Raw genomic sequence first — 24,206 nt, 5'->3', positions numbered from 1 at the left:
TAGGAAGAGACAAAATAGAAGAAATAGTTATATTTCTCTTATAAACTCTCCTATCCTGGGGAGGCATAAGGTTTTGGTGCATTGCCAGGTTTACAAGATCTTGTAAATCAGTGGATGCGTCAAACCCCATGGGTGTTGCGTGGGAACACCCATCACAACGCCCATGGAATGCCTCCCTAATGCAGAGTAAAGAAATGCGGTGCTTTGAACTGCCTTATCTTACTCCATATATTAGGATGCCATCCAAAGCCATGTAAAGTGGCTTTGAATGACCTCATAAATACAAGTGAAAGGGTTGCACTGTCGTCGCATCACAAAAAAGTGATGCAACAGTGGAGCAAGGGCCACCTTACATATGGCCCATAGTTTTTACCTGACACCACAGAGCAAAAGCTATACATTGCATAGGTATTGAGCTAAGCCCCAGATAGAGTAGCATGTGTTTCTAGACATAATGGGCCTCGTTACGACCATAGCAGTCCAATGATTGCCAGGGTCGCAAAGCCACATTATGACTGCGGAGGTTAGCCTGTGGTCGGACCATTATCACCGCCACTTTTCATCTACAAGACGGTCTGGCAGTGCTGGCAATCCTAATCATCCAGGACAGCACTGCAAGCAGTGCCACCCTGGAGATTATGCCACCCTTCTCCGCCATCGGTTTCAAGACGGTAACCCCACCATGAAACGGCTGGGGAGACGGGGTGCAGGGTGCCTCAGGGGGACCCTGCTCTGCCCATGCACTTGGCATGGAGAGCGCAGGGGCCCCCCTGGCCAGCCCCATTGCAATGTTCACTGTCTGCTTTGTAGGCAGTGATTATTGCGATGGGTGCTACTGAACCGTACACGCTCTATTATGAGCCGGAGACAATGCTGTAGGCTGTTTCCCGCTGGGCCAGTGGGCTGAAACTGTTTCCACTCACTGACCCAGCGGGAAACTCGTAATTGTCCTGGTGTGGAGGCTGCCACACTGGAGGCAACCTAGCCATCAGGACTTCGGCGGACGGGCTTTTTTCTGTCTACTGAAGTCATAATGAGAGCCAGTGTGTGTTATCACCGCTGTGCAATCGCCCAAGCCCACTTGTATAACTAAATTGCCCTAATATTTGGGTGCGATATGAATGTAATTTTATTAGATGCATTCAACTAATTTGAGAAATAACTGACCAGTAGTTCTGTTTAAGGTGGTAATTCATAGCATAAAAAGGTCATTAATTCTGATCATCTCACTGGAAAGATTTACTAGGAGGTCCTATTGGTGAACATGTATATGGCAACACACTCATATTAACACCTTATACATGCAGAAGTAATTTTTCATGAAGTCTATAATGTGACATTTTATAAAACCATCATTTATCTCATCACTAAGGAATTGATAGTCAGATCTTACTTCACCACAGTGTACTGTTATGGTTATCTGATGAAGTAATAACACAAGATAAATAAATCACATACCATGCTCCCTATGCCAAGAATCTCTGTTTTCTTCTCGACCTCAATTTCACTTTTGCTGCTTTAGATAAATAAACTGATGCCAATCTGTTTTTACTATCTAAAGCTATTGTGGAGAGCTTTGCTGATGCTTCCTTCCGAACATAGCAAGTTAATGCTGAAAGCTCCCATCCCATATCGATTACTGCAGTTTGTTGCACCTTAGTTTATTGTTTATTTTTTCTGTTAGGGATTCGTCCACATCAGTTGATCTCTAGGACTTTTTGTGATATTCACAGTTTACATATTTGAAGCATCCTACTTTGTGAAGGCCTTTTGTATGTGCCAAAGAGGTCTTTCTGGCACTGACCCAAATTCAATGAGGTCACACATCACCCCTATCAGACCAATAGCTCAGGAAGCTTTATTTGTTATCTTTAAAGTGAAAAGGGCTTGTTTGTGGCTTGAGGAATCAGTCCTTTTCAGCTGTCTATTAAGCTGTAGAACAGGCTCCCAGTTTAGTAACATATTATTACATAGTTATCTTGTTTTCCATAAAACCTTAAGGACCTGGCAATTCAACTTTTTTCGCTTATCTGAAATTAACCTTTAGTCTAGTGCCGGAAAACCCTGGGTGGAACAGTGTTACACTTTTATAACTCAATTGTGTATTCAGAATAACAGGTTACTTAGTATGTGCAATACTTTAATAGTTTACTTTTTGTGTGTTCCCAGTGACATCACTTTGTAGAGGTTTCCCCAATGCCTCTTTGGCTTTGCTGGTATTATTTATGACTCTGAACTGTGATACTGGCATTAAGTGGTGCAGTGGGTGTGGTTTGTTCCTGAACATGTACTGTACAATTAGTTGACCCAATTTGCTTACCACTAAGACCATGGTAAGCTGGCATATATAATGCACTAGTGGTAAGTTAAATGTCACGTGTGGCTGCTGTGTATATTCACACCACCCACAAGTATGAGTAAAATGTGTGGCTCCAGAGAACGCAATTTTGTGTTTAATGTATGAAAATGTGACATTCTAAGGGCCGGATTTACAATGTTTTTGCACAGAGTAGCACGGCAGGCCTTCTTGCTGCTCTGCCCTGCATCAAAAACAAATATCTAGGAGATATGGTGCATTCCACTCCTTTTCCCCTGCGCTGGCACACAAAAGTGCTGCCGTGTGCGAATGTAGGCACCCTTGCACCTTGATGATTGTTTTCATGCAGGAAAGGGCCCAAGAGAAGTTTTCCTCTTTCTATGTGTGCTGCAAAATGCAGTGTACATAGAAAGGGAAAAAACAGGGAGGAATAAAGATACTCCTCCCTGCTGAGTCACTTCTACTCCACCCCTGGGGTGGTGTCGGGTTTTGACGCTTTCCCAGGTTTACAAAACCTTGTAAATCTGGGAACGCATCAAAATCCCATGCAACACTCATGAAAACGCCTCCCCGACGCAAAGTAAGACAACGCAGAGACTTGCTCTGCCCTGTCTTACTCCATATCTACAAGGCCATGTAAAGCCACTTTGTATGGCCTTGTAGATATGGATCAGCAGCCTGCAGCCTGCGTCAAAAAAAGTGAAATAATGGCGGCACAGGCCGCTTGTAAATCTGGGCCTAAATACTGAGGGAAAGCATGTCTCTTCATTGAGAAACTTCCGCAAAACTCTTGGTTACTCTGTAGGCCAAACTATATTTTCCCTGGGTAGGCATAGCTAGGACTAAAATCCTATACTTGTAACTTATGATGGGGAAAGTAGTGGAAAGTAGCAGAAACCTGTCAAAATTGTTTTTTATTTTACCAAAAATGTCAATCAATGATGACAGTAGAAAATGTTATTTAAAAATGTACGTTTTGCTGCCTGAGATCAAATTGGAATTGAAACCAGTTTAGCGGACCTTGCAAGACCTTGCATGATTTTACACCCCTTTATTCCAGCACAAATCTTTAATAAATCTGGAACTTTGTGTTTTCTTGATGCCTTTGGCCTAAAAAATGACATCGTTGACACTAGAGACCATTTGACCCCAACAATATTACAGGAAGAGGACACAATGATCCTACAGCAACTGTAAAGCTAATTTCAAACTAATACGTTTCATTTGAAGCGACGGGCTTCGCGCAGCAGGCTCTGTTGCAGTCTAAAATGACCCACTGGCCACAAGTCGCTGATCACCTCGTCATTAATCGCGTCCTGGCTCGAGGGAGGGTGTGGCACAGAGAGTGTTGGGCCTCTTCCACTTTGGGGAGTCAAGCGAGGCTTTGTAATAAAGTTGAGAGTTTCAGTAGCAAATGGGTCATTGCATAAAGCAACAAAAAATGATCTAAACTGTGACTCCTAGCAACTTAAAGGTTGCATGTGTGTCCCGAATGAAAACACACAAACGGCCTGTTAAACTCCATTAACGATTTAGGGAAATTCAATGTTCCAATTGAATACAATTCCTACTTAGCTTTCTTCTGAAAGATATAAGTTCGGACGAAAATTCCTTCTTGTATCTTCATAGTATAAAGTGGGCACTAAAAAGTCGTTTTTATTTGTTAACAAGATGTATTTAAAATAAGCGTGTTCTGTTTTTTCCACCTTGAAATTTCGGCACATAAACAAATGCCAGCTCTGAGTGTGTTTTTTCTCAAGGGTTTTCAAAGTTACAGCCTTTTTTCGCTTGTAAATAAAAATAATAAAGGTTATATATACATATTTTTATTGTGTCTTACCTGGTAATCCAGATAAAGGTTGGATGTTTGTTATGGTAGGAGTATTGCTCGAGGTAGCCTAAAAATAAAAATAATATTTATTTTTTGGTAGAATTACTATAGAGCTGTGACTTTGGAAGTCTGCGTTTTGATTGTTATATTATATGTCATAAACATGCTAAAGGTTTCAATATCTACCTTCTCAGGCTTGAAGGCAGAAAATCAAAATAGTCTTATGTTAAGGCACTTTTTCGAATATAAAACATATTTTTTTAATTCACGTGTAGGCTGTGTGTGAAGATTCAAAACATTTGTGGACTATGAATTTACTTTCCCAAAGGTGCATGGAATAATTTGGTCCAAAATCTACACATTTTAGATGTGAACGTCACTGCATTTATTTATCTGAAAAGAAAAACACGAAGTGGCACAGCATTTCTGAAACAGTACATTGCATGCTCTTTCTGCAGTAAATAAACAGTCCACCTCCAGAGAGGAGTTTTCATCAACATGTAACTTCAATATAAAGAAGTCTGATGACAGGCAAGTTTTGAACAGGTTGAAATATGTTTCAGATAACTACAAAGGAGACCACAGCACTCATGAAGATCAGTATTGGTACATAGTGACAGTAAAAGTTGGTACAGGGAGTCCAAGTTGGTACAGGGAGTCCAAAATGTAAATTACAGTAGTCTTTTTGATGTTCCAAAGGATGATTTATTAAATTCGGTAAGCACACCCAACACATGTTTCGTCACACAGTGACTTTTTCAAGGCTGTAGAAAGATATGGTATGCATAATGATAAATAGGTGTCAAACCTATTGGTACAAAGTAGTAAACATTGGTTATAGTGCGTACCATACTGGCAACAGTAATGACCACCCACTGTAAGTGAAGTAAGACAGACATAACCTCAGTGAAATGGCATAAGCAAGAAGAAATGCCATAGGAAAGGAATTTGTGAGGTTTTTAAGGTAATTGTTCCAAAATCTGTCCTGATGAAAGAAAACCCAACCACGTGAGGAAAGCATACTATAAATAAAATCAGATACGTTGGATATATAAAGACCGTGAAGAATCAGACAGGGATGGTCCATGAGTAAGTGGGTCACCTGACGTTAAGAGACCTACCTGAAACTTGGTCAAGCATCTATTGAAAATGTGAGAAGAAAATGTAATGACTTTAAGGTGGGAGTGCTAGATGAAGCCTAAGTAGCGAAGATATCCAAAAAATGAGTATATATATATATATATATATATATATATATATATATATATATATATATATATATCCATATAAGTACCTGCCCATCAATCACATAGGACTCAGTGTTGGTAGTAAATGATGGTGTTAGGAGTAATGACGAATGTGTCCTCCGTATGTTGAAAAAGTGATCGTCAAACAAGTGGGAAATCAGAGGGCCATGGTAAGTCCTATGTTCTAAGGAGAGAACTTATGAACTGTTTCAAATAACATAGAGCTATCTAGTTTGCCTTACTTCATGCTGGCTGAATCCCATATCTGACTGCACTCAAGTGTTATAGCCTCCATAAGGTTATCTTCCCATGGGGCTTCGATATCCTCAATTCTTAGCTTGTAGACTTTAAGTGACACGGCTCATCAATGCTGAATATCAAGGGTGCCTACTCTTGGTTCAACTTTATGCCTTTTTCTACCACCACCCTCTGCATCCTGGACTGGATAAGAAAATATTGTTGGCCGATATTAATACATGTCCTTTGTGGTAAGTCAGCCAGTGCTACCACGATGTGAGAAAACGTGTTTAACTAAATACTGAAATAAATAAAACATTTAGGGCCATATGTACGAACACATTTTCCCATAAGGACAGAATGGGTAAAACCCTTTGCTACATCTGGCCCCTAGTGAAAGTCACTTTTATTGTGCAAGCTGCAAGGACAGATTTTCCAAGGTTGCTGTTTTTCTGCATTTATGAAAAACAGTTTCGCCTCCTAAGGTAAACTCCTGCCTCTAGAGAACCCTCCGAAGTTTAGCATCAATAAGTTTCTATGCGACACCTGTTCCCTTCTGTTTACTTGTGAAAGGCAACTTACCTCTGATCACAGACCTGATCTGACAAGTCTCTGTAAACTGCTTCCTGTCTAGACATCCCTGCGCCTATTGACATTTCTCACTCTTAACATAGAACCCCAAAAGATGGAATCCTTCCTATCACAACACTTAAGACAGTTTTGGCAACTGTGGGTCAAAACGAATCTACGTCACTGACCTACTTAGTAAGTGCAGACCTTTTGCAGACTACAAGTAGCATTGTCCCCTAAAGGGGGAGGGAAGGTTTACTTAGGAAGCTTGTGTTTTGCTTTGACCCTATAGAGAGTGGAATAAATAAGCAGAAAGCAGTTAGCCTGGGGTAGAACTAGGAGAGAGAGAAAAAGGGAAAGTTGGATAAGGCTCTGTGGTGGCAACTCGCAAACTCAGAGCACAAGGCAATGAAACATGGGACAATGTGTGGAAATTCTGACATTACTCTTATGGGGAATTTTACAAATCGCAGCTGTGTTAAACTTACATGATCTCCTTTTTATCATTCTCAAGCCAAAGTGCAGCTTAGAATTAAGATGTAAAAACACGATTTTAAAGAATTTGTGTCTACGTGCTGAAGACTGAGAACTGGAACTCCTGCTTCAACTAGAAATTCTGACTACTCTCAGATTCAGGGGACCCAAATGACTGTGAGGGACCAGGATCTGTTCAGGAGACGTACTGGTTGCTGTTGATGCAAGGAACAGAGACAGCAACACCTTCCTGTAAAAATGTTAGCAATAACACTGAAAGCTGAAATTTTGATTATGAACTTGACTGGAAGAGGAAAAGAGTATTTTTTTCTTAGTTCAACCAGTGGCAAATCGTTCAAAGAATAATATAATGTGCAGGCCAGTGAAGCAACTGTAGAAGTTTTGTCACAGGTTTTGAAGATCTTGATATTAGCTTTCTTCAACAACTTTCTAAACATGGGCATACACTACCAGTAAGTGAAACTGAATTTTTAAAAGACACCATTTCCCAAATGTGTTCCCCTTCTAAGCCATTGTCTTGGGGACATTGGTTTGGATCAGTAAATATTTGCTTCCAAAGGCACAAATAATCCTAAATCATCTTTTGAATATCTTCTGATGACCACATCTGATTTCCTTAATTTTTGTGTAATTTAAAGCTGTTTTCTACTTACCCAAATTGGTTGTATTTACCAAATTCCTTATTTCCTAAATGTAAAGGTGTTTTGGTGTGAATCTTCAGGTGCCCCTGAAATGCATTGCTGCTTGTCCCAAACTACCAAGGGTAAGCGTGTGATTCATCATAAAACCTGTTTACTTCTCAATGTTATATTTTTACACTTTGTGGGAGCTTAGCTACAGCTCACTTCAAGAATTTGGCATCTCAGCTCCAATTATTAATGATCCAATTTCTTTCAAGGATCTCATCAGTTAACTTTCCACTGGAACAAAAGTGCACGCTACTTGTTGTCCATACATGTATCAATCTTACTAGGTTCATATAATAAGAGACTGGCCATTGCCTTCAATTATATCTCTGCCCACAAATCAAGTAACATGAAATAATGTGTTTTTCTTAAGGTCTACGGCATACAAAAGTGGAATAGGGTCATATAGTTCCAAAAACACCACCACCATACCTTTCTTGTGGATTGAGATAATTAGCACAGATTTCCAAGACATCTAGGGCCAGATGTAGCAAGGGTTTTGCGAGTCGCAAACGGCCAAAAACGCCGTTTGCGAGTCGCAAAAGCCTCACCGGAATGCAGAAATGCATTTTGCGAGTCGGCTCCGACTCGCAAAATGCATTTCCGACTCGCAAATAGGAAGGGGTGTTCCCTTCCTATTTGCGACTCGCAGTGGGATGCAATTCCATTTCCGACCGCGTATGCGGTCGCAAATGGAGTCGCAGTTACCATCCACTTCAAGTGGATGGTAACCCACTCGCAAATTGGAAGGGGTCCCCATGGGACCCCTTCCACTTTGTGAATGGACCCAAAAATATTTTTTCAGGGCAGGGAGTGGTCCAAGGGACCACTCCCTGCCCTGAAAAAATACCGAAACTAAAGGTTTCGTTTTTTTTTTTAAGTGCAGCTCGTTTTCCTTTAAGGAAAACGGGCTACACTTAAAAAAAAAAAACTGCTTCATTTAAAGCAGTCACGAACACGGAGGTCTGCTGACTACAGCAGGCCTCCATGTTTGCGAGTGCCTCTACTCGCTATGGGGCCGCAATTTGCGACCCACCTCATGAATATTCATGAGGTGGGTCATTGCGACCCCATAGCGAGTCGCAGTCGGTGTCTGAGACACCGTACTGCATTCCAAATTGCGAGTTGCAATTTGCGAGTCGCAGGGACTCGCAAATTGCAAGTCTCAATTTGGAAGATTGCTACATCTGGCCCCTAATGTTACCAATTTGTGAGAAAATGTTTGCCACTTGGGAGAAAACAGGGCTGATTGCAGAGGCCCCCTAACCTTTTGCCCCCATTTTTCACTTTTTGCTGGTGTTTTCCTGTCTCTAATGGTGCCCTGGGTACTGCTAACCAGTCTCAGGGCCTGTGCTCTTTATAAAATGAGTATGCAAATTAGGCTAATTATAATAGGCTGTGTCAGCCTACCTATAAGTTCCTAGTATATATTTGGGAATGTAGGTTTAGGGACCCCAGCATAGGTAGTGCCCCCAAAGGTGCACTTCTGAGGTGACCAGTGTCATTTTAAAGGCAGGCCTTCCTAAAGTTTTGTGCAAATTCGACCTTGGAATTAAAAGGACTTCCAAAGTCTTAAACTACCTTATTGTTTACATATATGTCACCCCTAAGGTGTGCCCTATGTGCTCCTAGGGTTGGGTGCCATGTACCTTTAAGCAGGAACCTTATAAAAATACTTGTATAAGCCCTGGTGAGGTAAAACACAAATGTGTTTTCCCTCACTGTAGTGAATGCCCTCGATAGGCTACAATGGGGAGACTTTATTTTAATTAACAAAGTCCCCTTAAGTGTCAGATACCTTGAATTAGGTATCAAAGTCTTATAATAAATCCCACAACTTACAATTGTTGGATTTAATATAACTGGTTCAGGTAAAGCTAATCCAGATCAAGGGGTGGTTGTAAAGGAGACAAAATGGGAGGTGCTTGCATTTGGAGAAATCACAACTATCTGTACATCTATTGATAGTTGGCTGTTGAAATATCACTAAGATGCTTATTTGCCCAATGTTTTATATTTCTTCTGGGCCATTCCTCTCGAATTAGAGGGCCGCTGGTTTCAGCTTTAAGATGAGCTGGCATCTAGATTTATTTGGGCATACACTAAGACCAGAAGAGCTTTGATATATCTAACACTTTCTGGGCAAAGAGGATGCTGGGCGGTCCCGAATTTCAAACTATATTACTGGGCTGCCACATTGCAATATATGTGTGCCCTGGTAGGGGGTCATAGTGAAGACAGATGGGCAGCCCATACAGCACCCTTGGTTTAGTCCATTCTAATTGGAGAAGAAGACCAGGAATGGTTTTTAAGACAGCTTGAACCCAATTACTTTAAGAAGGTCGGGCTTAAGACACTCCGGGCAAGATCTGGACTTCACTACGAAGGAAACTAGGGATGGTACATCTAAATTATTATACTCCCCTCCAAAGAAATGCAATGTTCTCTGAAATATTTAATGGTCCTTGTGTACGAGCTTGGAAAGGCCAAGGATGGAAACAGCTGGGGGGGTTTTATGATGGGGACGGCATTGTCACCTTTGAGAAACTGAGGGGAAATTTTTATGTTAATACTAAGGATATTTTTTAATACCTTCAAATCTGAGATTTTCTTTTTAGGAAAGGAGGGTGTGAGGCCTAGTAGCTTTACCAAAATAAGCAATGATCATATTTTTACCTTTGGACCCACAGCATGTCTAATGAAAAGGCACTTTTGAACTAATTTGTAAATGCCACTATTGATTAAATAATCATACAATGTGCTGCTAAGTAGAAATACTACTATAAATACATGTGCTGACCCATCACCACTATGGGAGGTATTCTCTGTTCTTAATGAAAGAGAAACTATTAATGTGCTTTTGCTAAGGGATATCCTGCTTTTAGGGCACCATTTTAAAGTTTCTTCCAAAATTCATTCATGTAACTTTTCCATTTCAGGCCTGACTAAATGAAATCTATAGTTTTCTTCACAACGTCACTAGGATCCTCCCTTCCAGATAAACTAACTGCAGAAAGCAGGAAAGGAGGCAGACTTAAAGGAATAGACTGAAGAGTAGCAAAATGTGAATCTGGTGATCAGGGTTTAATGGGACAAGAAATATCCCCAATTGTACCTTCAGAGTGACAAAGTGAGTTTTAAGGGCTCATTCCTAGAAATCGGTTCTTGGTAGACTCCTCAAGCAAAAGTGTGAGAAGCCACCTGTGCACGATTAGAACTACTCTGTCTTAGGCCCTGTTAAATTTGGACCTATGCCTTTTACCTTCCTCCGTTAAACCAATGCGTTGGCCTTATATGTTATTGCAAGCTACCATTATTTCACAGTCAAAGGGACTCACACCCTCTTCTGAGGGTGATGGTGGGATTTCTGACACCAACTTATCTTAAGAGACTTTAGAAGATGCAAGAATCCTCTCTGGCCTGCTGTCAGCAGGATCTTTAGCTGTTTCATTGCTAATAGTTTGTTTAGGAAAGGATGCAAATGAATATGTTAACTTAATTGAAGTATGTGAGGCTCCTTATTTGGAAATTCTTCCTTTGTCATTGATGAAGTACCTCCCGTAATAACAGTTGATTTATATGCCCTTGTGAAGAAGATTTGGGCTTTATATTTTAACTTCCAAAAGTGCTATAGCATACATGACCACCATTGTTTTGAGCTTTACCTGTGTTAACCATGCACTACATGCAATCCCAGCAAAGTTATATACCAAAGGCCTTGTCCTAGCTTGAATCAGGGATGAGAACCAAAACATGATATGGACTAGCAGTAGTGAGAATAGCCCCACAAGTCCTGTGAAACCCCTTCCAGTAATAGCAGAAACAATAGTGAGCAGGTTCATGAGATATTGAGAGGGGAAAGATCTGGTGTAGGAAGTTGGCTCTGTATGTGCTATTTCAAAGTAAGGAATAGCATGCACAGAGTCCAAGGGTTCCCCTTAGAGGTAAGATAGTGGCAAAAAGAGATAATACTAATGCTCTATTTTGTGGTAGTGTGGTCGAGCAGTAGGCTTATCCAAGGAGTAGTGTTAAGCATTTGTTGTACATACACATAGACAATAAATGAGGTACACACACTCAGAGACAAATCCAGCCAATAGGTTTTTGTATAGAAAAATATCTTTTCTTAGTTTATTTTAAGAACCACAGGTTCAAATTTTACATGTAATATCTCATTCGAAAGGTATTGCAGGTAAGTACTTTAGGAACTTCACATCATCAAAATTGCATGTATACTTTTCAAGTTATTCACAAATAGCTGTTTTAAAAGTGGACACAGTGCAATTTTCACAGTTCCTAGGGGAGGTAAGTATTTGTTAGGTTAACCAGGTAAGTAAGACACTTACAGGGCTTAGTTCTTGGTCCAAGGTAGCCCACCGTTGGGGGTTCAGAGCAACCCCAAAGTCACTACACCCGCAGCTCAGGGCCGGTCAGGTGCAGAGTTCAAAGTGGTGCCCAAAACGCATAGGCTAGAATGGAGAGAAGGGGGTGCCCCGGTTCCGGTCTGCTTGCAGGTAAGTACCCGCGTCTTCGGAGGGCAGACCAGGGGGGTTTTGTAGGGCACCGGGGGGGACACAAGTCCACACAGAAATTTCACCCTCAGCGGCGCGGGGGCGGCCGGGTGCAGTGTAGAAACAAGCGTCGGGTTCGCAATGTTAGTCTATGAGAGATCTCGGGATCTCTTCAGCGCTGCAGGCAGGCAAGGGGGGGATTCCTCGGGGAAACCTCCACTTGGGCAAGGGAGAGGGACTCCTGGGGGTCACTTCTCCAGTGAAAGTCCGGTCCTTCAGGTCCTGGGGGCTGCGGGTGCAGGGTCTCTCCCAGGCGTCGGGACTTTAGGTTCAAAGAGTCGCGGTCAGGGGAAGCCTCGGGATTCCCTCTGCAGGCGGCGCTGTGGGGGCTCAGGGGGGACAGGTTTTGGTACTCACAGTATCAGAGTAGTCCTGGGGTCCCTCCTGAGGTGTCGGGTCTCCACCAGCCGAGTCGGGGTCGCCGGGTGCAGTGTTGCAAGTCTCACGCTTCTTGCGGGGAGCTTGCAGGGTTCTTTAAAGCTGCTGGAAACAAAGTTGCAGCTTTTCTTGGAGAAGGTCCGCTGTCCTCGGGAGTTTCTTGTCTTTTCGAAGCAGGGGCAGTCCTCAGAGGATGTCGAGGTCGCTGGTCCCTTTGGAAGGCGTCGCTGGAGCAGGATCTTTGGAAGGCAGGAGACAGGCCGGTGAGTTTCTGGAGCCAAGGCAGTTGTCGTCTTCTGGTCTTCCTCTGCAGGGGTTTTCAGCTAGGCAGTCCTTCTTCTTGTAGTTGCAGGAATCTAATTTTCTAGGGTTCAGGGTAGCCCTTAAATACTAAATTTAAGGGCGTGTTTAGGTCTGGGGGGTTAGTAGCCAATGGCTACTAGCCCTGAGGGTGGGTACACCCTCTTTGTGCCTCCTCCCGAGGGGAGGGGGTCACGATCCTAACCCTATTGGGGGAATCCTCCATCTGCAAGATGGAGGATTTCTAAAAGTTAGAGTCACTTCAGCTCAGGACACCTTAGGGGCTGTCCTGACTGGCCAGTGACTCCTCCTTGTTTTTCTCATTATTTTCTCCGGCCTTGCCGCCAAAAGTGGGGCCTGGCCGGAGGGGGCGGGCAACTCCACTAGCTGGAGTGTCCTGCTGGGTTGGCACAAAGGAGGTGAGCCTTTGAGGCTCACCGCCAGGTGTGACAATTCCTGCCTGGGGGAGGTGTTAGCATCTCCACCCAGTGCAGGCTTTGTTACTGGCCTCAGAGTGACAAAGGCACTCTCCCCATGGGGCCAGCAACATGTCTCGGTTTGTGGCAGGCTGCTAAAACTAGTCAGCCTACACAGATAGTCGGTTAAGTTTCAGGGGGCACCTCTAAGGTGCCCTCTGGGGTGTATTTGACAATAAAATGTACACTGGCATCAGTGTGCATTTATTGTGCTGAGAAGTTTGATACCAAACTTCCCAGTTTTCAGTGTAGCCATTATGGTGCTGTGGAGTTCGTGTTTGACAAACTCCCAGACCATATACTCTTATGGCTACCCTGCACTTACAATGTCTAAGGTTTTGTTTAGACACTGTAGGGGTACCATGCTCATGCACTGGTACCCTCACCTATGGTATAGTGCACCCTGCCTTAGGGCTGTAAGGCCTGCTAGAGGGGTGTCTTACCTATACTGCATAGGCAGTGAGAGGCTGGCATGGCACCCTAAGGGGAGTGCCATGTCGACTTACTCGTTTTGTCCTCACTAGCACACACAAGCTGGCAAGCAGGGTGTCTGTGCTGAGTGAGAGGTCTCCAGGGTGGCATAAGACATGCTGCAGCCCTTAGAGACCTTCCTTGGCATCAGGGCCCTTGGTACTAGAAGTACCAGTTACAAGGGACTTATCTGGATGCCAGGGTCTGCCAATTGTGGATACAAAAGTACAGGTTAGGGAAAGAACACTGGTGCTGGGGCCTGGTTAGCAGGCCTCAGCACTCTTTCAATTGTAAACATAGCATCAGCAAAGGCAAAAAGTCAGGGGGCAACCATGCCAAGGAGGCATTTCCTTACACAACCCCCCCCCCAAACGAAAGAGGATGAGACTAACCTTTCCCAAGAGAGTCTTCATTTTCTAAGTGGAAGAACCTGGAAAGGCCATCTGCATTGGCATGGGCAGTCCCAGGTCTGTGTTCCACTATAAAGTCCATTCCCTGTAGGGAGATGGACCACCTCAACAGTTTAGGATTTTCACCTTTCATTTGCATCAGCCATTTGAGAGGTCTGTGGTCAGTTTGAACTAGGAAGTGAGTCCCAAAGAGGTATGGTCTCAGCTTCTTCAGGGACCAAACCACAGCAAAGGCCTCCCTCTCAATGGCACTCCAACGCTGCTCCCTGGGGAGTAACCTCCTGCTAATGAAAGCAACAGGCTGGTCAAGGCCATCATCATTTGTTTGGGACAAAACTGCCCCTATCCCATGTTCAGAGGCATCAGTCTGCACAATGAACTGCTTAGAATAATCTGGAGCTTTTAGAACTGGTGCTGAGCACATTGCTTGTTTCAGGGTGTCAAAGGCCTGTTGGCATTCCACAGTCCAGTTCACTTTCTTGGGCATTTTCTTGGAGGTGAGTTCAGTGAGGGCTGTCACAATGGATCCATATCCCTTCACAAACCTCCTGTAATACCCAGTCAAGCCAAGGAATGCCCTGACTTGAGTCTGGGTTTTTGGAGCTACCCAGTCCAGAATAGTCTGGATCTTGGGTTGGAGTGGCTGAACTTGGCCTCCACCTACAAGGTGTCCCAAGTAAACCACAGTTCCCTGCCCTATCTGGCATTTGGATGCCTTGATAGAGAGGCCTGCAGATTGCAGAGCCTTCAAAACCTTCTTCAGGTGGACCAGGTGATCCTGCCAGGTGGAGCTAAAGACAGCAATATCATCAAGATAAGCTGTGCTAAAGGACTCCAAGCCAGCAAGGACTTGATTCACCAACCTTTGGAAGGTGGCAGGGGCATTCTTTAAACCAAAGGGCATAACAGTAAACTGATAATGCCCATCAGGTGTGGAGAATGCTGTTTTCTCTTTTGCTCCAGGTGCCATTTTTATTTGCCAGTACCCTGCTGTCAAGTCAAAGGTACTTAAGAATTTGGCAGCACCTAATTTGTCTATGAGCTCATCAGCTCTTGGAATTGGATGAGCATCTGTCTTGGTGACAGAATTGAGCCCTCTGTAGTCCACACAAAACCTCATCTCTTTCTTTCCATCTTTGGTGTGCGGTTTGGGGACTAAGACCACTGGGCTAGCCCAGGTGCTGTCAGAGCGCTCAATTACTCCCAATTCCAGCATCTTGTGGACTTCCACCTTGATGCTTTCTTTAACATGGTCAGATTGTCTAAAGATTTTGTTCTTGACAGGCATGCTGTCTCCTGTGTCCACATCATGGGTACACAGGTGTGTCTGACCAGGGGTTAAGGAGAAGAGTTCAGGAAACTGTTGTAGGACTCTCCTACAATCAGCTTGCTGTTGGCCAGAGAGGGTGTCTGAGTAGATCACTCCATCTACTGTGCCATCTTTTGGGTCTGATGACAGAAGATCAGGGAGAGGTTCACTCTCTGCCTCCTGATCCTCATCTGTTACCATCAACAGATTCACATCAGCCCTGTCATGGAAGAGCTTAAGGCGGTTCACATGGATCACCCTCTTGGGGCTCCTGCTTGTGCCCAGGTCCACCAGGTAGGTGACCTGACTCTTCCTTTCTAGTACTGGGTAAGGGCCACTCCATTTGTCCTGGAGTGCCCTGGGAGCCACAGGCTCCAGAACCCAGACTTTCTGCCCTGGTTGGAACTCAACCAGTGCAGCCTTTTGGTCATACCAAAACTTCTGGAGCTGTTGGCTGGCCTCAAGGTTTTTGGTTGCCTTTTCCATGTACTCTGCCATTCTAGAGCGAAGGCCAAGTACATAGTCCACTATGTCCTGTTTAGGCTCATGGAGAGGTCTCTCCCAGCCTTCTTTAACAAGGGCAAGTGGTCCCCTTACAGGATGACCAAACAGAAGTTCAAAGGGTGAGAATCCTACTCCCTTCTGTGGCACCTCTCTGTAAGCGAAAAGCAGACATGGCAAGAGGACATCCCATCTCCTTTTGAGTTTTTCTGGGAGCCCCATGATCATGCCTTTTAATGTCTTGTTGAATCTCTCAACCAAGCCATTAGTTTGGGGATGGTATGGTGTAGTGAATTTATAAGTCACTCCACACTCATTCCACATGTGCTTTAGGTATGCTGACATGAAGTTGGTACCTCTGTCAGACACCACCTCCTTAGGGAAACCCACTCTGGTAAAGATACCAATGAGGGCCTTGGCTACTGCAGGGGCAGTAGTCGACCTAAGGGGAATAGCTTCAGGATACCTGGTAGCATGATCCACTACTACCAGGATATACATATTTCCTGAGGCTGTGGGAGGTTCTAGTGGACCAACTATGTCCACACCCACTCTTTCAAAGGGAACCCCCACCACTGGAAGTGGAATGAGGGGGGCCTTTGGATGCCCACCTGTCTTACCACTGGCTTGACAGGTGGGGCAGGAGAGGCAAAACTCCTTAACCATGTTGGACATATTGGGCCAGTAGAAGTGGTTGACTAACCTCTCCCACGTCTTGGTTTGTCCCAAATGTCCAGCAAGGGGAATGTCATGGGCCAATGTTAGGATGAACTTCCTGAACAGCTGAGGCACTACCACTCTCCTAGTGGCACCAGGTTTGGGGTCTCTGGCCTCAGTGTACAGGAGTCCATCTTCCCAATAGACCCTATGCGTTCCATTTTTCTTGCCTTTGGACTCTTCAGCAGCTTGCTGCCTAAGGCCTTCAAGAGAGGGACAGGTTTCTTGTCCCTTACACAGCTCCTCCCTTGAGGGTCCCCCTGGGCCTAAGAGCTCAACCTGATAAGGTTCAAGCTCCAAAGGCTCAGTTCCCTCAGAGGGCAGAACTTCTTCCTGAGAAGAGAGGTTCCCTTTCTTTTGCTGTGTTGTAGTTGGTTTCCCAACTGACTTTCCTGTTCTCTTGGTAGGCTGGGCCATTCTTCCAGACTCCAGCTCTACTTGTTCACCCTGTGCCTTGCATTGTGCTCTTGTTTTCACACACACCAGTTCAGGGATACCCAGCATTGCTGCATGGGTTTTTAGTTCTACCTCAGCCCATGCTGAGGACTCCAGGTCATTTCCAAGCAGACAGTCCACTGGGATATTTGAGGAGACCACCACCTGTTTCAGGCCATTGACCCCTCCCCATTCTAAAGTAACCATTGCCATGGGATGTACTTTTCTCTGATTGTCAGCGTTGGTGACTGTGTAAGTTTTTCCAGTCAGGTATTGGCCAGGGGAAACCAGTTTCTCTGTCACCATGGTGACACTGGCACCTGTATCCCTCAGGCCCTCTATTCTAGTCCCATTAATTAAGAGTTGCTGTCTGTATTTTTGCATGTTAGGCGGCCAGACAGCTAGTGTGGCTAAATCCACCCCACCCTCAGAAACTAGAGTAGCTTCAGTGTGGACCCTGATTTGCTCTGGGCACACTGTTGATCCCACTTGGAGACTAGCCATACCAGTGTTACCTGGATGGGAGTTTGGAGTGGAACCTTTCTTGGGACAGGCCTTGTCTCCAGTTTGGTGTCCATGCTGTTTACAGCTATGACACCAGGCCTTTTTGGGATCAAAGTTTTTACCCTTGTACCCATTGTTTTGCGAAGAGGCTCTGGGCCCACCCTCCTGTGCAGGTTTTTGGGGGCCTGTAGAAGACTCTTTACTATTTTTAGTTTTGGTTGTCTCATCACCCTTCCCCTGGGGAGTCTTTGTGACCCCTTTCTTTTGGTCACCCCCTGTTGAAGTCTTGGACACCCTTGTCTTGACCCAATGGTCCGCCTTCTTTCCCAATTCTTGGGGAGAAATTGGTCCTAGGTCTACCAGATGCTGATGCAGTTTATCATTGAAACAATTACTCAATAGGTGTTCTTTCACAAATAAATTGTACAGCCCATCCTAATTACTTACACCACTGCCTTGAATCCAACCATCTAGTGTTTTCACTGAGTAGTCAACAAAGTCAACCCAGGTCTGGCTCGAGGATTTTTGAGCCCCCCTGAACCTAATCCTGTACTCCTCAGTGGAGAATCCAAAGCCCTCAATCAGGGTACCCTTCATGAGGTCATAAGATTCTGCATCTTTTCCAGAGAGTGTGAGGAGTCTATCCCTACACTTTCCAGTGAACATTTCCCAAAGGAGAGCACCCCAGTGAGATCTGTTCACTTTTCTGGTTACACAAGCCCTCTCAAAAGCTGTGAACCACTTGGTGATGTCATCACCATCTTCATATTTTGTCACAATCCCTTTGGGGATTTTTAACATGTCAGGAGAATCTCTGACCCTATTTATATTGCTGCCACCATTGATGGGTCCTAGGCCCATCTCTTGTCTTTCCCTTTCTATGGCTAGGAGCTGTCTCTCTAAAGCCAATCTTTTGGCCATCCTGGCTAACAGGAGGTCATCTTCGCTGAGAGCATCCTCAGTGATTTCAGAAATGTGGGACCCTCCTGTGAGGGACTCACTATTTCTGACTAACACAGTTGGAGACAGGACTTGAGGGGTCCTGTTCTCCCTATTTAGGACTGGAGGAGGGACATTGGCCTCCAAGTCACTAATTTCTTCCTCTGTGATGTCATCATCAGAGGGGTTGGCTTTTTCAAACTCTGCCAACAGCTCCTGGAGCTGAATTTTGGTAGGTCTGGAGCCAATGGTTATTTTCTTTATATTACAGAGAGACCTTAGCTCCCTCATCTTAAGATGGAGGTAAGGTGTGGTGTCGAGTTCCACCACCTGCATCTCTGTATCAGACATTATTCTGCTAAGAGTTGGAATACTTTTTAAAGAATCTAAAACTGTTTCTAGAATCTAATTTCAAACTTTTAACAAACTTTTAACTCTAAAAGACAATGCTAAACAGGGACTTAACACACAAGGCCCTAGCAGGACTTTTAAGAATTTAGAAAAATTTCAAATTGCAAACATGAATTTCTAATGACAATTTTGGAATTTGTCGTGTGATCAGGTATTGGCTGAGTAGTCCAGCAAATGCAAAGTCTTGTACCCCACCGCTGATCCACCAATGTAGGAAGTTGGCTCTGTATGTGCTATTTCAAAGTAAGGAATAGCATGCACAGAGTCCAAGGGTTCCCCTTAGAGGTAAGATAGTGGCAAAAAGAGATAATACTAATGCTCTATTTTGTGGTAGTGTGGTCGAGCAGTAGGCTTATCCAAGGAGTAGTGTTAAGCATTTGTTGTACATACACATAGACAATAAATGAGGTACACACACTCAGAGACAAATCCAGCCAATAGGTTTTTGTATAGAAAAATATCTTTTCTTAGTTTATTTTAAGAACCACAGGTTCAAATTTTACATGTAATATCTCATTCGAAAGGTATTGCAGGTAAGTACTTTAGGAACTTCACATCATCAAAATTGCATGTATACTTTTCAAGTTATTCACAAATAGCTGTTTTAAAAGTGGACACAGTGCAATTTTCACAGTTCCTAGGGGAGGTAAGTATTTGTTAGGTTAACCAGGTAAGTAAGACACTTACAGGGCTTAGTTCTTGGTCCAAGGTAGCCCACCGTTGGGGGTTCAGAGCAACCCCAAAGTCACTACACCCGCAGCTCAGGGCCGGTCAGGTGCAGAGTTCAAAGTGGTGCCCAAAACGCATAGGCTAGAATGGAGAGAAGGGGGTGCCCCGGTTCCGGTCTGCTTGCAGGTAAGTACCCGCGTCTTCGGAGGGCAGACCAGGGGGGTTTTGTAGGGCACCGGGGGGGACACAAGTCCACACAGAAATTTCACCCTCAGCGGCGCGGGGGCGGCCGGGTGCAGTGTAGAAACAAGCGTCGGGTTCGCAATGTTAGTCTATGAGAGATCTCGGGATCTCTTCAGCGCTGCAGGCAGGCAAGGGGGGGATTCCTCGGGGAAACCTCCACTTGGGCAAGGGAGAGGGACTCCTGGGGGTCACTTCTCCAGTGAAAGTCCGGTCCTTCAGGTCCTGGGGGCTGCGGGTGCAGGGTCTCTCCCAGGCGTCGGGACTTTAGGTTCAAAGAGTCGCGGTCAGGGGAAGCCTCGGGATTCCCTCTGCAGGCGGCGCTGTGGGGGCTCAGGGGGGACAGGTTTTGGTACTCACAGTATCAGAGTAGTCCTGGGGTCCCTCCTGAGGTGTCGGGTCTCCACCAGCCGAGTCGGGGTCGCCGGGTGCAGTGTTGCAAGTCTCACGCTTCTTGCGGGGAGCTTGCAGGGTTCTTTAAAGCTGCTGGAAACAAAGTTGCAGCTTTTCTTGGAGCAGGTCCGCTGTCCTCTGGAGTTTCTTGTCTTTTCGAAGCAGGGGCAGTCCTCAGAGGATGTCGAGGTCGCTGGTCCCTTTGGAAGGCGTCGCTGGAGCAGGATCTTTGGAAGGCAGGAGACAGGCCGGTGAGTTTCTGGAGCCAAGGCAGTTGTCGTCTTCTGGTCTTCCTCTGCAGGGGTTTTCAGCTAGGCAGTCCTTCTTCTTGTAGTTGCAGGAATCTAATTTTCTAGGGTTCAGGGTAGCCCTTAAATACTAAATTTAAGGGCGTGTTTAGGTCTGGGGGGTTAGTAGCCAATGGCTACTAGCCCTGAGGGTGGGTACACCCTCTTTGTGCCTCCTCCCGAGGGGAGGGGGTCACGATCCTAACCCTATTGGGGGAATCCTCCATCTGCAAGATGGAGGATTTCTAAAAGTTAGAGTCACTTCAGCTCAGGACACCTTAGGGGCTGTCCTGACTGGCCAGTGACTCCTCCTTGTTTTTCTCATTATTTTCTCCGGCCTTGCCGCCAAAAGTGGGGCCTGGCCGGAGGGGGCGGGCAACTCCACTAGCTGGAGTGTCCTGCTGGGTTGGCACAAAGGAGGTGAGCCTTTGAGGCTCACCGCCAGGTGTGACAATTCCTGCCTGGGGGAGGTGTTAGCATCTCCACCCAGTGCAGGCTTTGTTACTGGCCTCAGAGTGACAAAGGCACTCTCCCCATGGGGCCAGCAACATGTCTCGGTTTGTGGCAGGCTGCTAAAACTAGTCAGCCTACACAGATAGTTGGTTAAGTTTCAGGGGGCACCTCTAAGGTGCCCTCTGGGGTGTATTTGACAATAAAATGTACACTGGCATCAGTGTGCATTTATTGTGCTGAGAAGTTTGATACCAAACTTCCCAGTTTTCAGTGTAGCCATTATGGTGCTGTGGAGTTCGTGTTTGACAAACTCCCAGACCATATACTCTTATGGCTACCCTGCACTTACAATGTCTAAGGTTTTGTTTAGACACTGTAGGGGTACCATGCTCATGCACTGGTACCCTCACCTATGGTATAGTGCACCCTGCCTTAGGGCTGTAAGGCCTGCTAGAGGGGTGTCTTACCTATACTGCATAGGCAGTGAGAGGCTGGCATGGCACCCTGAGGGGAGTGCCATGTCGACTTACTCGTTTTGTCCTCACTAGCACACACAAGCTGGCAAGCAGGGTGTCTGTGCTGAGTGAGAGGTCTCCAGGGTGGCATAAGACATGCTGCAGCCCTTAGAGACCTTCCTTGGCATCAGGGCCCTTGGTACTAGAAGTACCAGTTACAAGGGACTTATCTGGATGCCAGGGTCTGCCAATTGTGGATACAAAAGTACAGGTTAGGGAAAGAACACTGGTGCTGGGGCCTGGTTAGCAGGCCTCAGCACTCTTTCAATTGTAAACATAGCATCAGCAAAGGCAAAAAGTCAGGGGGCAACCATGCCAAGGAGGCATTTCCTTACATCTGGTTTCTTCGAGCAGAGTTTGTGAGGTTATATACCACATGTTTCACGCCAGCTGGATTCAGGGCTTGAACCAACCTATTTTATGGTCCAGCCTGAGGGGGACCAACAAAACAAGTAGAGTTCTTGTATGGAGATTCCCAAAAAACAACCGAAAAAACAGTCATGAGTTGAGGGTGACTTTGAGAGGGTCATGCTGACAAGTGCTCTTGCCCAGTGACAAGAGGAACTTACCAAGCAAGCAAGCTCCTCGGTGGAAAACACCAAAAAGCAGCAGATGGCACAAGCATCGGGTTAAGGTGTGCAAAGCTCCCCTGGCTATACCAAATGCCAATTAGTTATCAATAAATACCAAACTCTTTTGCTGACACAGTGTGAGAATTTTCTGAGAAATTACGGGGTGATTAATGGCGACAATATGCGCTTGGTTTCAATGAATTATTTAAATTCCATTTCAAAGAAAAAAGTAGCTTTCAAAACCAAAAAATACAAATATTCATTAGGGTATTTACATAAACGTGCTAGCTGATATTGAGTGGTAATTTGTGCATATTTGAGCATTTCTGTTTCTGATGTTGCAACAGATTTCTTGGTGCTTGAAGCGTCCTTCCTTCTACAGAGCACGTTCTTATGACTCATGACGCGTGCGATAACCTTTCATAATCTCTACTGAAAGGTTTGCGTAACCTTAATGTCACTATAAGGGCCTTGGTGGCATGAAGTCGGAACGTGTTAAATATGAGCCTACAACGAGTAACAATACCTTGTACACAACACTTTACTTGCATTTCTAAGTGCTATAAAACCGGGGTTATTGTAGCCCTACATAAAGAGCCTGTAGCTTGGTAGGCATACATGTGCCTAAGCGTGCAAGATCTCTGCACCCGAGAAGCAGTTCTGTGGCCTGAGCCTACGGGATGTGCTTAAACCGTCGGTGAGCTCTGCAAACTATGCCAGAGAACGTGTAGGACTTTTCCCCATCCTGCTCATTCCATGTGAGTAGTTTCATATGACTGCTATTCCATACGGAAGAGGAAGAATGGGGAAAAGAGTCGGAGGTAGAAGTAAAAGAGATGGTTTAACACTTTTGCAAAAGAAATGTCACGACAATTTCAATGCTCAGGTTATTAGCCTGCTTTTATAATGACCTGCATCTTAGTCAAAACCACCTGTGAGAGCTAGCCCGGAAATCCGCCACTTGTCCCCTTTTTGTAACAGTTGTTCTCGCTCGGTGCAGTTCAGGGTGGGAATTAATAACCACGCCACCAGTTTCACTGCTGCTAGGAATCCATTTGGTGAGGTGTGTCGTCACAACGTTACCCCAACACTCCACCCTCTACCCTCCCACGTCAGAGGCTCGGTTGTTCAACTTATCGTTTATTTTACCAAGCCTCTTGGCAAAAGTCAAGCTGTGTGCTGGCGGGGCTTTTATGGTGCCCCGAGAGACAAGGACACTTAAAGGACACTTAGCGGCTGCAAGTCCAGAGAAACACTTACCTGAAAGACGCACTGCCCACCGCACTCGTCCGTAGCCAGAGCTCCATTCACGCTCACGCGCAACGCGTATGGACCCTCTGGCATGGCTCTGGGGGGAAATGTGAGATGGGGATACAAACGATGAGGGATTACAGTTTTAATGGTTGAATTGCACGAGAAAAGAAAATTAGATTTGAGCAGTCGTTCGGATAACATGAATTGTGTCATTACCGGGTAAAGCAGGTGACTACCCCTTCGTGACTGGCATCTTTTTCCACATCGCAAGGAATCGACTGAGTAGCAGATACCATTTGCACGAGGTTCCCCGTCATGGCGCTGTCATTGGTATAGTCAAACTGGTTGGCATCAGCGAAGCCTGAAAATAGAAAACGAATGAACTGCCTTTCAGCATCTGTGCCACAAAATAGCATAAAATGAAAGATAATTCACATTTAAGTGTTTTGAGACGATTCTAAAATTTCAAGGCTATTCTAGATAAACTGCCAATGACAAGGTACTCCTTGTGGTTAGGGGCGCCATTAGCCCCCACTTTTTCACTTTGAACAGGGATGAGTGTCACTGTAGTGCTCCGAGTAACATGAAATATTTAAATTATGAGTAGGGCTCCTCTGACTGTAATTGGAGACTCTGGTCTCTCGGAAACTGAGAAATAGAATTATTTCAGTGGAATGATGGGATGTAAGGATGGAGAGAAGGATGGAGAGACGGATGGATGGAAAGAGGACGAAAGGATGAATACAGAGATGGATGGATGGATGGAGAGAAGAGTGGAGAGAGAATGGATGGAAAGATAGATGATGGAGAGGAGGGATGAAATGGCGGCTAGAATAAAGAATGGACAATGAATCGATGAGAGAAAAATGAAAGGATACAGCGAAAAGATGGATCGGTGGATGGAAAAAAGTACATACAGTATGCAATAAAAGAAAGCAAGATGAAACAAGACATGAAGAATAAAGGACAGAAAGAAGACAAAAGACTGGAAGAAGTATGGTGAGAAGGCAGGACGTCA

At 45.0% G+C, this 24,206-nt stretch overlaps 1 protein-coding gene across 2 annotated transcripts in view; it reads right to left on the bottom strand.

The window, feature by feature from the left end:
- Positions 1-24,206, bottom strand: part of LOC138282759 (fibrocystin-L-like) — a 455,872-nt gene that overhangs the window by 386,950 nt on the left and 44,716 nt on the right. For both annotated transcript variants that reach the window (XM_069220630.1, XM_069220631.1), the window contains exons 4-6: positions 23,405-23,549; positions 23,195-23,282; positions 4,158-4,215 (exon numbers count right to left, since the gene is read on the bottom strand). In XM_069220630.1, the coding sequence (XP_069076731.1) occupies positions 4,158-4,215; positions 23,195-23,282; positions 23,405-23,549 (291 nt within the window). The remainder of the gene's footprint in view (positions 1-4,157; positions 4,216-23,194; positions 23,283-23,404; positions 23,550-24,206) is intronic.

The sequence above is a fragment of the Pleurodeles waltl genome, chromosome 2_2 (assembly GCF_031143425.1).
Source record: "Pleurodeles waltl isolate 20211129_DDA chromosome 2_2, aPleWal1.hap1.20221129, whole genome shotgun sequence".
NCBI lineage: Eukaryota > Metazoa > Chordata > Amphibia > Caudata > Salamandridae > Pleurodeles > Pleurodeles waltl.
This window is presented reverse-complemented; position numbering and strand designations above follow the sequence as displayed.